The sequence below is a fragment of the Acartia tonsa genome, chromosome 4 (assembly GCF_053477335.1).
Source record: "Acartia tonsa isolate MP-2025a chromosome 4, ASM5347733v1, whole genome shotgun sequence".
NCBI lineage: Eukaryota > Metazoa > Arthropoda > Copepoda > Calanoida > Acartiidae > Acartia > Acartia tonsa.
This window is the reverse complement of record NC_137263.1, coordinates 18,234,687-18,250,681: the sequence shown is the minus strand read 5'-3', so window position 1 is coordinate 18,250,681 and position 15,995 is coordinate 18,234,687. Positions and strand designations below refer to the sequence as shown.

General features: G+C 34.1%; 1 protein-coding gene across 3 annotated transcripts in view; it reads left to right on the top strand.

Annotated features, from left to right (window-relative positions):
- jbug (filamin-type immunoglobulin domains fbug) overlaps nt 1-14,899 on the top strand; it is a 32,097-nt gene extending 17,198 nt beyond the window's left edge. For all 3 annotated transcript variants that reach the window (XM_080159302.1, XM_080159300.1, XM_080159301.1), the window contains 8 exons: nt 5,704-5,848; nt 6,186-7,515; nt 7,953-8,235; nt 9,234-9,376; nt 11,852-11,928; nt 13,414-13,508; nt 13,927-14,013; nt 14,373-14,899. In XM_080159302.1, the coding sequence (XP_080015428.1) occupies nt 5,704-5,848; nt 6,186-7,515; nt 7,953-8,235; nt 9,234-9,376; nt 11,852-11,928; nt 13,414-13,508; nt 13,927-14,013; nt 14,373-14,519 (2,307 nt within the window). In that variant the 3' untranslated portion in view covers nt 14,520-14,899. The remainder of the gene's footprint in view (nt 1-5,703; nt 5,849-6,185; nt 7,516-7,952; nt 8,236-9,233; nt 9,377-11,851; nt 11,929-13,413; nt 13,509-13,926; nt 14,014-14,372) is intronic.
- Nucleotides 14,900-15,995: the final 1,096 nt, after the last annotated feature.

The following is a 15,995-nucleotide window of genomic DNA, read 5'->3' as shown; positions in this document are numbered from 1 at the left end:
CCCCAAGTTTTGGCATCTTTCAAAAAAAACGGCAGCAGCACCGCCGCTCCCGCCGTCCGCCGCCGTTTTCCGCCGCCACGAAAAAAATTTTTTTATTGCATTTCTCGCCGAATTAGGCAATTTTGAATCATATGAGACCATGTTATTTTTTCAAATTTTTTGGGGGCGATGGCGGAAAACGGCGGCGGCGGATGGCGGGAGCAAGGTTGCTTGTAAGGGGAAATTTTTGAAAAAAAATAACTTGGTCTCATATTATTCCAAATTGCCTAATTCGGCGAGAAATGAAATAAAAATTTTTTTTTGTGGCGGCGGAAAACGGCGGCGGACGGCGGGAGCGGCGGTCCTGCCGCCATTTTTTATTCAAATATTTTCAAATATTTTTTTACTGACCTACCTAAAAAGATTTTGTTTCAATATCTTTAAAAGCACAGGAGTAGCACTGAATTTAAGATATACCTTGATAAACGAGAATTTAAAAAAAAACGGCGGCGGACGGCGGGAGCGGCGGTCCCGCCGCCGTTTTCTTAATTCAAATATTTTAAACTTACCAACCTAAATAGATTTTGTTTCAATATCTTCAAAATCACAGGAGAATTACTGTATTTAAGATATACCTTGAAAAACGAGAATTTGAAAAAAATGACTAAGTCCCCCCGCAGGGTTGATTGTAAGGGGAAAAATTTTTGAAAAAAATAACATGGTCTCAAATGATTCCAAATTGCCTAATTCGGCGAGAAATGCAATAAAAAAATTTTTTTTGGTGGCGGCGGAAAACGGCGGCGGACGGCGGGAGCGGCGGTCCCGCCGCCGTTTTTTTTTAAAGATACCACTAGTTGGGGTAATTAGTGACCCAGCCCAAAAGATTTCATCCAATTATCTCTAAAACTAAGGGAGTAGCATCCAAAATAAAATTGCTGGTATGTCGTGTGACGAGTCACCACATTTCCCCCCCCCCCCTTTAATTTTGATATCTCTAACTGAAAAAATTTTGAAAATCGGACCATAAACACCAAAGATATGAGGAAAAATGTGGAAAATAAAAAAATAGCCTAAAACCTGCTAAAAGCCGTCCGACTGCCATTGATGTTTTATAGTTAATTGTGCTCCTTAATGGTAGGAATGTTTTCAAAAAATTTCAGCATTCTATCTTTTATAGGAGCTGAGTAAATCCCATTTCCCCCATAGCGTTACGGACGGACTGACGGACAAAGTGAATTATAGAGTAGCTTCGATACTACAAAGAATATCTTCAATTGTATGACAATTTTTATTTGCTACACGGTTGTAACAATGGATGAAGAATACGTGGATATATTGACAATGGAAAATTTGTCGTCTATTTAGATTAGTAATATGGACCTCATTTGTTGGTCAATTTATTCATCTAATAGGAGGGGAGGTAATAGGGGTTATTGTTATTTTAGCCAGCTGCGAGTATCACTATTAGTGCACATGAAACTCTGTTGCAATATCCAAATAATAATATATCGATTGTTGTAACAATAATCATTATATAAAAAGTCCGTACGTCATTCAATTTATTTTTAATTGTCTTCGGTTTAGGAAAATTAAGGGACATGCATTTGTTTGAATTTGTTTAATGTTTTCTTACTCTTTTGTTTTGATATATACAGCTAATCACATTAAGACATATCGCCAATGATGATACCTTAAACTACCTCTTCTGTAGATTACTGTTAGTGGTTGAAACGTTTGGACACTTAACTTGATGAAGCAACCAATCAAAATTCAACAAAAGTCTCCAAAGTTGTTAAGCCAACAAATAAGAAAACGTTATTATAACACTTTGGGGACAGTGAAATAATCGTCTTGTATTCTTTTATCAATCATATATCGCCAGGGATGAAGGGGACATTGAATGGAAAATTACACTTGAAACATAATTTTATAAACACGATCTCTCATTCGTAGGCTAAAATACGTTGGTTACTTACTTGAATATTGATTGGTTGGTTAAAACTGGCAGTGTCAACACTTTTTGACCAATGATTTTCCATCTTTAGAATGAGTAATTATGTTTATCATCATTGAGGATTTCCATATCCCTTAAAATTCGTGTAAATCACCAATGTTGTCTGGAATTGGAACAGAAAAGTAATAATATAAAATAATTAAGACCATCACATAACCTTGTCAGCTTCCGATTGTTTAAAAAATGTAAACAAAAGTTGATGTGGGCAGGAAGAATGGATATAGAATATGTGTTGATATTGTGACAGGGGAAAAATTGTCGTCAATTTAAGTTGTTAACATTGAACCCATTTATTGGTCAGTTCGTTCATCCAATAAATAGGAGTAAAGAGGATGGGTAAAGGGTATGGATGAGGGGCTTCGTTATTTTAGTCCGCTACGATTTTTGCTTTATTAGAGAATATAAAAATCTGGTTTAACCTCCAAGTAATAATATATCCATTGCAGGAAGACGGGCTCAAGGTTTTGTCTCATTTTTATTTAATTGAATTTAAAAATAATTACTTTTCTGGTGGTGTTATTTTGTGGCTTTTTGTCATGAAGGAAGGGGACATTGGGGATGTTTATTACACTAGTCCCCAAAGTTTCATAATAACTACTTGTTATTTTTAAAAAATTGGGGTCTTTTATTGAATTTTGATTGGTTGGTTTATGAAGTCCAAACGTTTTAACAACTAATTTTAATCTAGAGAGGGGGTAACTTTGTGTATCATTATTGAGATGTACATTAATCATCGGCCATTGTTTTATCCCTTAAAATCGCTGGAATTTTCTTGCAGCACAGCTACTATATAATTAAAGTTCATAATTGCCTTTCTATGAATCATGTAAACTAACTATTTACTTATTCCTTAATTCATTTAATACCTATATTTTGCATGTTTTAACATCAATATTAATTGCCAAGCATAGAAAATTAGTGTCATATGTCAATCATAATTATTTATTGCAAATTATCTCATCAAGTTAAAATTAATGTATCATTTTAAAAGGGTCATGTTTTTGTTCGCATAAAGAAATAGATTGAATATTTTTTAACCTTGAAATATAAGTCCAGAAGTTTCAACCGATAATCAAAATCTATAGAAGGGGTAATTTTTTGTATAATCATTGGGGATTTACATTAATTTATCGGCAATTGTCCTAACCCTTCAAATTTCTGGATATTTTAATATTTGTTTAATAGAATATTCATTTGTAATGACAAAATTGTGAACAATCATTCACTAAATATTTGTATCACAATAAGTTCACACATTTTTTCACACGCACACACACAGTCACACATACAAAGTCACACATACACACACACACACACAAATTCTTAGTTATTAATTCACCTTGATGTCAAAATTTCTTGTCCATTCAAATTCGATCAACCATTTGCACAGAGTCATAGATTTAACAAACATTGTTATTGTTGAATTTAAAATTGTTTTAATATTTTTTGGGGATTAGGAAATACAACTTTAAAAATTTGAAAAAAGAATTTAAACTTGATCAAAATGAGAAGGATTAAAAATGTTTGAAATGATATTTCAATTATGATAAACTATGAGAAAAACATGGAGGACAACGAATCATACGGACAAATGTCTAATTGTCTTAGAAATCGTCATTTTGAAATAATGGTAATTTGATCAAATCACTGTATCACATAAAAATTAAATCAAAAATTAACATAGTTAGTTGCTGTGATTATTTTTAAAAATTATCATTTAAATCAATAGGGCACTTCTAAAATATCAAAGTTAACGATCAGAGCTACAAGCAGATTGCAGGTCTAATAATAGAAAAGCTACGCGTTTTATCAAACGAAAGAGAGAGTTTTAGACAAGCACTTTTTTCTTCTATCAAATTGAAATTAGACAATTTGGGAATATGTCAATTACAAAAAAAGGGAAGGTTTGAAATCATCTGATTTTAATAAAATAATTCTTAAATTATTGCACAATTTTAATATTTCTCACAGTAATGGATATAGGATATAAGTGGATATATTGCTATTATGGACCTCATTTATTGGTCAATGTATTCATTCAGTAGGTGGGAAGGGAATGGTGTATATGGGGTTGATGGGGGGTATCGTTATTTTAGCCAGAGCTGCGAGCATCACTAAATCAGAGTACATGAAAATCTGGCGCAGCATCCGTATAATAATATATCCATTTATTATAGTAAATATTTACCCTGTGGCTATAACATTGTACATGCCTTTTTCAATGGTTTTATTACATGTAGGAATCTTAAGCTTAAATTTGTATATCAATGAAAATAAAATCTTAATAAAGATTTTAGCAATTTATTATTTGAAAAAGGGTGTCTGAAATGGTCAATATAATTGGCGAAATGTATCTAATTATTTTAATCGATATATTAGATGGAAATTAAACCAGATTATCATGTACTCTGATAACGTAATACTCGCAGCTGGCTAAATAACGATTCCCCTAATTACCCATCCCATGTGCTTCTACTTGAAAAACTAACTGACCAATATGTGATGTCAACATTGGCAAGCTTAATTAAAGACAAATTGTCTCCTGTCGTTATATCCTCATATATTCTATATCTATTAAAATAATAATGCTTCTTATGTATGCAATCAATGATAAGTTTTTTAAAAAATATTATTTATAAAATATTTTAAAACTTAAGCATATGTATATTATTTCCTAATTCTTTGTAAGCATAATTAATTATTTTAATTATCATGTTATTAATTGCACCATGAAGTAATTTTTGCAAAATTTCTTCCTTTTCAATGAACAAGTGGCTTCGCCTGTTTTTGCACCTTGACTTCACTCCACTCCCTCCCCCTTTCCATCCACTCGACTCTACTCCTCATGGACCGAAAGGAATCTTCCCTAAAATATAATTATAATAACTTATTCCAATATGGCTTCGAAACCGTTAATTATCTGTTGGATTAGAACAGGTTCTCAGATTTACTGAAAAATCATGTATATCATCTTATTACAGACAATTTTCGACGAAAATTAAATTTAAATCATAAAATTAATATCAGTTTTAATAGCCAGGTAGGACCTTAGGCACCTCGGGCTTTGGATCTGAAAATTTTAATTAATATTTGTAGAAAGCTGTCTATAATACGATGTGATAATTAACTATAATTACACAAATGACAGTCGTTAAAGTTTTCCAAGCTAGCTTCAAGATTTCATAGATCGTATCATTTGCTGTACTAGTCATGGATAATGGACATACTCGATTAAAATAAAAATTGTTTGAAATTTTATGATGTTAGATTTTAAGCAATTTTAATCATACTTAATGTGTGTTAACTCTTGTAACCATAATGATTAGATGTTTACCACTTTAAGCAGCATGTCAAATAAACATTTGTGGTGGAACTACTAAAACAGTATGTTTAATATATGTTTGAAAATTTCCATTCGCTTATATGCTTTAATAATGGATATATTATTACTTGGATTTACGCCAAATTTTCATGTTGTCTAATAAAGCGAAACTTGTAGCAGACTAAAAAAATTATACCCTTCATCCACCCCCTTTAACCATATCTTCTCCCCTCTTACGGGGTGAACAATTGAACATTCTGACGACAATTTTTCCCTGTCATAATATCCACGTATATTCTACATCCATTTCTTTGGTTTTAGATCATAGAAATATTTGAGAACAAGACCAAAATTCTTGACATGTTTTTAAATATTTTGTTAATTTTAGGTGAAGCATAGTATCAGAGATTTGTCCCGAGGGCTGTATCAGATCCTGTATTACCCCAGCCTGCCCACCACTCACAAGGTTGATATCAAGTACAATGGTCTGTCTGTACCAGATTCACCTGTTGTCCTGAACGCCAAGAATCCAGGTAAATTAAACTTTTTAATTAAATGTACATTATAATATAATTTACTTGCGGGTGCGCCCCTAGTATCTAGGGGGCGCTATGTAATTGTATTCAAAGAAGTAGATAGGGGACAGAAAAATAGCCTGAAACCATTCCAAGGATCTAATCTATAATTAACATAGCCTAAAACTTTCCCATGACCTATTTGAAGCTTCCCTATAAAGGAGAACTCAATCAGTTGAAACCTTTAGACAAAAAAACCTAAGTTTTTTATATAAAAGGATAGCAGTTGATTGATATCATCTAGCCTCTTATATTTGTGGTAAGTTTCTTTTTATAACAATCTTTATTATTTTAGTGACTGGCAAGGAACCGACGGCCACAGGTCTCGGCCTCTACCAGGCAAAGGTAGAGAAGCAAACCTCCTTCATCATTGAAACTCTCGGCCATAGCGCCCAGGCCTTTGACATTTACGTGACCGGTCCCAGTGATGTCATCCCGCCAAATGAGGCCATCCCCGTCAGGTGTTACCAGCAAAAAGACAAAAATCTCCTTGTGGAATTTAAGCCGCTGTCGGCAGGTGCACACAAAATCGAGGTTGTTCACAACCGTGAACATGTATCTGGCTCTCCGTTCACCTGCCAAGTGTTTGACCCCAACCAGGTTGTTATTGTTGGGGCAGAGGACAGGAACGCAACTGTTGGTGAGCCAGTTCAATTCCAGCTGGAGCGTAAACATGCTGGCATTGCAGAGCTCAATGTTATTGCAGTGTCACCTCTTGGCCAGGACCTGCCTGTGGAAGTAAAGAGCACGCCATCTGGCGATGGTGACCTCATTGAATTCACACCAGGAGTCGTTGGCAGGTACAAGCTGGAGTTGACCTACGGATCCGAACCTGTTCCTGGATCTCCACTCATCTACATTGTGCAAGAGGACAGATCTCCGACAGTATTTGGCAAAGGCCTTACATTGGGACAAGTGCGCGACGTGTGTCTGTTTAAAATTGACGGACGTGGCATGCAGGGTGAGCCACGTGTTGAGATCACTGGCCGCTGCAGGACTGTTGTCCAGGAAGACAAGGACGAGCCAGGTCTTTACATTGTTAAATATATACCTGAAGAAGTTGGCCACACTCAAATCCACATTTTCTGGAATGAAATTGAAATTCCTGGCTCGCCTTTCCAGGCACGCATTTGCGACGCGGGCGCAGTCATTCCTATCTCAGGCTGGGCCAACCTGCTGGACAAGGAGGGCAGGATGGATATGGTTGTTGGAGAGGAAAAGCTGATTACCTGGGATGTCAGCAAGGCCGGGCCTGGCAGTATGGACATTGAAATTCAGGGACCAAAATACGATCACAGATTGGACAATGCCGGCCCTGGCAGGATAAAGTTTGTCTTCATTCCTCGCAAAGAGGGAACTTTTACGTTGAACACAAAGTGGAACGGGGTGCCTGTTCGTACCATGCAGGTTGTTGTCCGGGGAGGCAAGCCATCTGGCAGGGTTGTACTCACAGGCAAGGGTCTGGTGGCTGCCATCTGCGGGGAGGAGAGTGTTTTTGTTATCAATGGATCTGAGGGAGGCGACGGAGAGCCTGATGTTAAACTGTCCGGAATTGACAGTGCGATACCTGTTACTTGTAGGAAGATTGGCCAGAATGTTTGGGAAGCTTCCTACACACCTTTAAGGTAGAGTTGATATCTTTCTTTCTAATTAATATCCCAAAAATCCTCGAATATTGTGTGTTTAGAGTGGGTTGTCAAAGGCCTCGTTTCAACGTATACAAAAATCTAAAATCAACTTATAATGAAGTCTACCTAGACATTATGTTTCCTATTATTGTATAAACGGAAATGATTTTAATATTCTGGTTACAATTGAAAACAGAATCATAAGTTATGTAAGACTAAACTTATCTGTATCAACGGATATAGAATATGCATGGATAATATGACAGAGCAATAATTTAGTTTGTTAACATGACATCACAGATTGATCAGTTCGTTCATCCAGTAGGAGGGGAGGGAAGGGATCGTTATATTAGCCAGCTGCAATTTTCACTATTAAGAGTAAACGATAACCTGGTGTAAGATCCAAGTGATAATAAATCCTTTTCTGTATCTAGGCCTGGCACCTACCTGTTGAACGTGACATGGTCTGGGCGGCTGGTCAAGGAGTGTCCCCTCAAGGTTGTGGTGGAGCCTCCCTCTAACGCCTCCAAGGTTGTGTGTAGTGGAGACGGGTTGAGGGCGGGCACACTGGGCAAGGAGATCAAGTGCTATATTGACACGCGCAGTGCCGGGCAGGATGAGCTGACCATCAAGTGCGAGGGTCCGCATGGAAAGAAGGCCTTGTCTGAACTGAATGACCATCGGGATGGAAGATTTACTCTTTATATTAGGCCCCAGGTCAGTTGGATTAAAATAATTTTTATTGCAACATCCGCGATTAACTATCAAAGAAATCATAATGAAAATATATATTGTATATTTTTTTTATCGGATTTAACATTTTAACATTTCCAGTATAGTTTCGAAACCTATTAATATCCGCTGGATTAGAACTGGTTCTAAGCCATACTGGAAAACATGCAACGTATCGTTATTTTACAGACAATTACCAGTTTTGATGAAACCGATATATATAATGATTTTTCTTAATATCCGTGGAAAGCTGTCTAATACCATGCGGATTAACTATTCTGCCTTTGACAGTTCCTTGTATATGTGGCGTGGCGTTAACCAAAGCATTTTGTTTAGTCGTGCAAATATAAAGTTTCACATTCTTCATTACAAATCCTCAAATATAGAAAAGAGACATATAATATGATAAATAAACTACGTATTATATGTTTAAGTAATAATTTCCCATCAACCATCTTCCAACTCTCTTCTAACCCACTTCCCTTTAGTTACAACACACAAAAAGTTTTACGCCAATATTACGCCACTAAAATATTCAAATTTTCAACAATCTCAAATTAGATTAATTTGCTGAATCACTGCACCTGCTGGTAGCACACTATTGCTGAGCATCTTTACAATATTTATAAATAGCACATTCTCTAAGGTTTAACACGACTAGACATTTTCTTTCACATCATGAATCAGTACACATGTACATTGTAGTGCACTAGCCTTACACAAAAATTTATTTAACGTTTTATTACTAATCCTTATATGTTTGTATCGAAGGATCTTGTTCACCGCTGAACTGATATGATTCTCCTTTGCAGTGTAGCTGTTCATAGGTCCTGGGAAGGGAAAAAACTACTTAACTTTGGGGGAGAGGAACCAACTAAATTGGTTCAGCGGTTAGCAATACAAACGTCAAACAGACATACAAACTGATATCCAGTTATTTTTATGTAAGGATAAGTTAAAAACCTCATTTTTTTTAATTTTAGGAGGTTGGGCGACACAGCTTGAGCATCCAGTATGGCGGCAACCATGTTCCTGGTTCACCATTCTCACTTAGGGTGTCCGCAGCCCCGGATCCTGGCAAGGTCAGGGTCTATGGACCTGGTGTAGAGCATGGTGTACTCGCCAGGTAGGATCATTAATATCTTGGGAACGGCTATGTTTTTATATTTTGTATTATGCTTGAAAACTGAGTGAGGGACTTTTTATTGAATTTTGATTGGTTTGTTCATTTAGTTGGGTGTCCAAACGTTTCAACCTCCAATTGTATAGGGTAAATTTGTGAATCATCATTGGAGATGTTCATCAATTTATCGACCATCGTCTTATCCCTGTTTGACTACATACATATTTTAAAGTTTAAGTTTATTTATTTGATCGGAAGTTTTAGAATAATAAAAGACAATAAATATATTAGTGCTATATACGTCTAAACAAACATTCATTTTGTAGCACTCCTCTAGCTTTCTGTAGAATTTTAGTATTATGCAAATTTTTCTAGGAATTGTTGCCTTTCATTAAATTTTTATGGATACATGCAATATATATGTACACACTGGTCGCCGGAAGGGAAAAGCAGTTTTTTGAAACAGGCTCTCTGAGATTATTACAGATTCTGATATATACATATGTAGACTAATGAAAAATGCAAAAAACGAAATCAAAAGCGTTCCTTCTGGGGAGAAAATGCGGGAAAAAGATTTTAGCTCTTTTTAACCTAAAATTCACATTGGCAAGCCTGTAAAAAATATAAACATATAAGCACTAAAATTGTAAGTAATGAGATTATTTTTAAAGATATCAAGCTAATTTTTTAATGTAAACATTTTTCACACCATCAAACTTAGTAGTCACTAAAGATTTCATTCTGGCACTTTCCTTCTCGAGTCCAGTGGGGTAAAACACCCTCTAAATACAAATATCATGAGTTCTGAGCTTATTTTCAAAGATATCATGTTGAATTTTGATGAAAGCTTATTTCACATAATGAAAAAAAAATAATTTAGTCCTTGAAAGAGATTGCCTAATTGAAATCTATAGTGATTATTTGATCAGGTTTATAACTATAACAACAAGCCCAAACATCTAGAGCAAAATTTTATACTGAATTTCAAGGCCTATAAGTGAATAAACTCTCATCCTCCCATTAGATCATATAAGTTTACAATTGGAGGGGGGGGGGGGGTTTCACCCCACTCCCTTAGAAAGAAAGTGTTAAAATGAATCTTTAGTGGCTACTTAGCTCAATTGTTTGAAAAAGTTTACATTAAAAATCAGCTTGTTATCTCTAAAAATAAGCTCAAGCCTTAAATTCTAGTGTTTTTTTTTTTGGGGGGGGGGGTGTTATATTCCACTAACCCCAAGAAGGAAAGTGACAAAATGAAATCTTTAGTGGCTACTTAGCTTAATTATGTAAAAAAAAAGGTTTACATTAAACAAATTGGCTTGTTATCTCTAAAATAAGCTTAGACCTTAGATTTTAGTGTTTTGTGGGCTGTTTTAACCCACTAGCCTGTAGAAGAAAAGTGTATAAACTCCCCCCCCCCCTCTCCCTCCTTGGTCCTTACTACAAACTATACACATTTCAAAGACAATTTTTAATTAAGCTAAAATTGAAAGTACCCAAAATATACAATTTTACCCATATAAAATAATTATATAACTTCTAGGTGCTAAGTAATATAATTTAAAAAAGGTTTGTGTAACAAGTATTAAACTTAAAATTTAAGAAAAAACTGCATGTATAAAACTTGTGTATTCTTCAGAGGATAGCTCAAAAACTAATAATAGTACAAAAACGTTATATACCAATATGAAAACTAGAGGTTATGGGCTTTCCAATGGTATGTGAAGCATTTTTCTACCACTTCTAGGTGCTGAGCAATGACATGTTTAAAATGTGTTTATATTTTTTACAGGCTTGCCAATGTGAATTTAGGTTAAAAATAGCTAAAATCTTTTTCCCGCATTTTCTCCCAAGAAGGAACGCTTTTGATTTCATTTTTTGCATTTTTTATTAGTCTATTTATGGATATATCAGAATCTGTAATAATCTCAGAGAGCCTGTTTCAAAAACTGCTTTTCCCTTCTGGCGACCAGTGTACATATATGTAGTTGACAAATCATTTTTTACTTTTTATCAAAAGTGGACTATTCATGTTGAAGTGTTTGAAGTTGATTTAAGAAGTTAATAAAATTAAAATTAAAATTTAGACTTCTACTTTTGGCCATTGATGGCGCGGTTTTGATCAATTGCGGAATTACATTTTATGATTTTTGTTTCAAGAAAAGCGGTTATGTTTTTCAATAATATATATAGCCAGTATCTAATATGTATACACAAATGGCTATGCCCATAGCCTCCAGAAGAGGGTGTGCATGGGGGGGGGGGGAATAGCTCCAAACTAATCAATTTATAAAGCTTCAATGAGAAGTATATCCAATTTAGACTAGTATATTCTGAGATCTTTAGCTTCAGACAAAAAAAAACTTACCACTATATATTGTAGAACTTAATAAATGTAAAGGATTCTTTGTTTAATGGTAGCAAATCGTTCATGATTAGTGCTCATAGACATGTCCTTAAATAATATTATTTTTTCAGATATCAGTCAAGATTTATTTGTGACACACGTGGCGCCGGAGCTGGTCAGCTTACTGTCAGGATAAGAGGACCTAAAGGTAACTATACTAATATCAAACTGTTATTATTTGTGACACACGTGGCACCGGAGCTGGTCAGCTTACTGTCAGGATAAGAGGACCTAAAGGTAATTATACTAATACCATACTGTGGTACACGTGGCTACAGAGCTATGGTCAGCTTACTGTCAGGATAAGAGGACCTAAAGGTAACTATACTAATATCAAACTGTTATTATTTGTGACACACGTGGCACAGGAGCTGGTCAGCTTACTGTCAGGATAAGAGGACCTAAAGGTAATTATACTAATACCATACTGTTATTATTTGGTCATCTTTTCATGGTTTTATCTTGGCATTTGTCCCCAGGACCTTATAAATCTTCCTGCTAATATTTACTCCAAGCGAGATCATAACGGACAGTCCAAAGAATAAATAGTTTAGTTAAGACTGGCAATTGATCACCATAATCACGCCAATAAATAAATGATAAGAAGGTCATCCAAAGTAATAGAAATAATAGAAAAGCTTCGCATCATAAGGCAAGTGACGAAGCAGCAAAGTAAAATCTGTGAATTAATTCTTCAAAATAGTATTATGCAAACAAATTCACGATAATAGAATCAAGTTTTTCCTAAATTAAAAATACTTAAGAACTTGAAATTTAAATATCAAATAAACCATTTTTTGATGAGTCATCATTGTGCATATCTAATACTTTAAGTCAAGAAATAATCGACACATCCTGAAACACATCAAAAAGTGTAACCAGTCTAATATATAAATATTTATTATACTAACGTCTGCGCTCCTAAAGACCTCTAGGTGCACCATAGGAAATGGTGTGGGATTTTTTTACCTGGGTCAAAATTGATCTTGGAGGTAATATATCCCATAATAGATAATAACCTTCCCTTTTCCAAAAAGGTTCTTCCCTGTAATGGAGAACCATATTGGTCCACCGAGATCCTTTGTTACAAACACACTTTCATTTTTATAATCAAAATATCCAAGTAAATTATAAAAAAAAATTGTAAAAAATTTGCTTCGCTGCTTTGGATTTAATATGTCCAAATTTGTTTTGTAGTGTAGGCGAGGGAGTGGGATTTATATTTATACATTTAAATACAAATTCATCTTTATTTTTTCTTCAAAATCTCGTTACATCACAAAAGAAATGTCTTGTTTTTAGGGAAAATTGCATTTTAGATTTTTAAATTGCATGCAGCGATTATATTTTGAGAACACTTGTTATTAATTTTCAATTTTAAAAGTTCTCATAAGCTTATCAATTGATATGACTAAATGGAAGCAAAAATAGCCTTTTCATTTTACATCAAAGTCAGAACAATCAAAAGGTAGAAGGCAGAAATACATTCTTATACCATCAAAAGTTTAAATAAAATTGCTAAAAATCAATCCGTTACTTTTCCTAAAGTGGTGAAACAGTTCAGTTGTTAGCGAGATCTTAAAGGACAAACATAAAAACATTACTACTTTATATAATAAACTATTTTATCTAGGTGCTTTCCGTGTTGAGATGCAGCGTGAATCTCAGAAGGACCGAACAATACTCTGCAAATATGAACCCACAGAACCTGGAGATTACAGGATTGAGGTAACTGATTTATTTAGGAAGGGAGGGGACAATGGGCTTTTAATTACACTAGTCCCCAATAAATCTCACACCAACATGGGATTTTGGTTGCTAGAAATTCCTTACTAGGATTGTACACATTTTTAGTGTCCTTACTTATACACAAACAAAATTAAATCTGCATAAGATGTAATATTGGTTATTGTAATTTGTAGAATACATAATTTTTATTTTCCACCGTCTCAATATCAGATGGCACCTAAATATATCTACTTTTGGGATTTACTATACTAGCGGCTACGCCATAAAGTCCTCTAGGGGCACTTTCAAAAGAGAGCGTTGGGGTTGATTTCTTATAGGAGCTATTTCTCTTGGGCGTGTTGTGTAACACTTTTATCTCTCTATTTATAATTATTCAATGTAAAATGAAAATATTTAGGTTCGCTGGAGTGGGGAGCATGTTCCTGGGTCTCCATTTATTGTTATGATTTTTGATACTGAAGAAGAATTAAACAGATTTTTACAGGTATAAACAATTTAAAATTCGACCGTTTTAATATTACGTCGATTCCATTGAGTTGCGAAACAAACTTGTTTTTATAAACGTTTTTTTTTTACAACAGAGAGCATTAACAAGTTTTTTTTTTAAAGTTTTCGCCTATTTCCTAGTTGGTTAAAGTTCGTGTTATGCGAAATGGTTTCATTATATTAAACACACTTCACGAGTAAAGTAGCCTACATGTTAAAGGATTACTTAATTTCTCCATTATAAGTAAAAATTGGATATATTTGGTGAGGAATGGGACATCAAACGTTTTCTGACTTTGTATTAATAGTTTTGTATAATAAATATTTATACTTTTGCTCATATTGTTATTTTTTTAGGGAGGTTATTCACCTGCAGGACCACACCTTCACCCCCAGCCAGATTTCTACGGAAGCATCGGGCACCACTACTCCCCCTATGGCGCAAATATGGGCTACCCCATGGGAACTTTGAGTTGGAGGGGTAGTCAAGCAAATATTCATTAGTTATTATTGTAGATTATATTTTTAATTATGTTAGTTCTTAACAATTAAACTTTGCTTTGTAAATAGTTTTCACCACCGAGACAAACAAACAAACATTCCTTTACTCAGTATTTATATGTACTAAGATAGTATCAACTATTTTTTTTATTGTTTTATTAAACCTCAGTACAAACCCTTTATAATTGAGTTAATAATGAAAACAAAATTAACTTTAAACTTGGGTGGAACATTTTTTGTAACGTTTGGGGTTCTAAAGTTTAATATTTGATGTTTATCTATTGTTTATGCTTGTTAAATTATCAGTCCCTTAATAAAATTTAGTATAATGTGAATATATTATTATGTTATGACAATCTAGGGAATAAATTTTAATGTTAAAATATTTTTTTAAAGAAGATAAGATACTCTATAACTAAGGCCTGTCTGTCGATCCTTAATACAGTAAGTTATACAGAGGGGTAAAGAGTAATATGAAAGTCAACCTTTCATTTTAATTTTAGCTTAAAAATGTGAAAAATAAGTTTGGTGTGGGGAGTGATTTCTAGATACACTCTTACAAAATATTTATAAACCTTTCCTAGACCTAAATAAAGCTTTATAGTAAAGAAGAACAATAACGGTTCAGCGTTTAGCAAGCTCTTTTGCTAAAGGAAGACAGGCAGACAAACATCTTGTTCCGTTTATATATAAGGTTATATGAATAATTAAGCAGAACATCTGCCATAATCAGGTTGGGCTAGGTTATGAACTTGAAGGATGAGGCTCAAGTTTACATCGTCTTTTTTTTTCAAATATGGAACTTTAAACATATTACATACAGTATGTAGACTCGTTAAGGTCGTATAGCCACCATTATTTGCAATGTTAAGAATGTATATCGTTCCTATAACACAACATGAAGGACACCAGTCATATAATGAGTCATCTTTGATGAAGAATGCCATCCGATATTTTATGATATATTTGTATTAGAAGTAGAAAGATGCATGTCTGACTGTCTGAAGCTTCAGTTTTTGATAACCATGTAATCGTTTAGGTTCTACTATTTAGTGTTATCACTATACTATTATGGTTTTAAGCTATTTCCTTAAAAAGTTGGAACATTTCCAAACCTCCTTAACAACTCTCGACACATTGATCACTGAAGTACACGCAACATAGCGAAGAACAGAAAAATCAAATCACGATAACGCAACATCTACATATATTTGTTATATTTCATATAATATATATATATAACTATAATAATAACATGACAAAAATAAATTACTAACAATATTACATTTACATCGTGTTAATCTTTTAACAAATCAAATTTCGCTGAAAATATTAGAAATTTTTTTAAGGACTAGATTTTAAATTAAGTAATATTATTAAAGGTTGCTGAGTTATTGTGTAAATTTTTTTTATGTTTGGCAAACCTATCGAAGGATGTAAGCACAACTGTGTTCAAAAGGTATACCTACACTACAATCA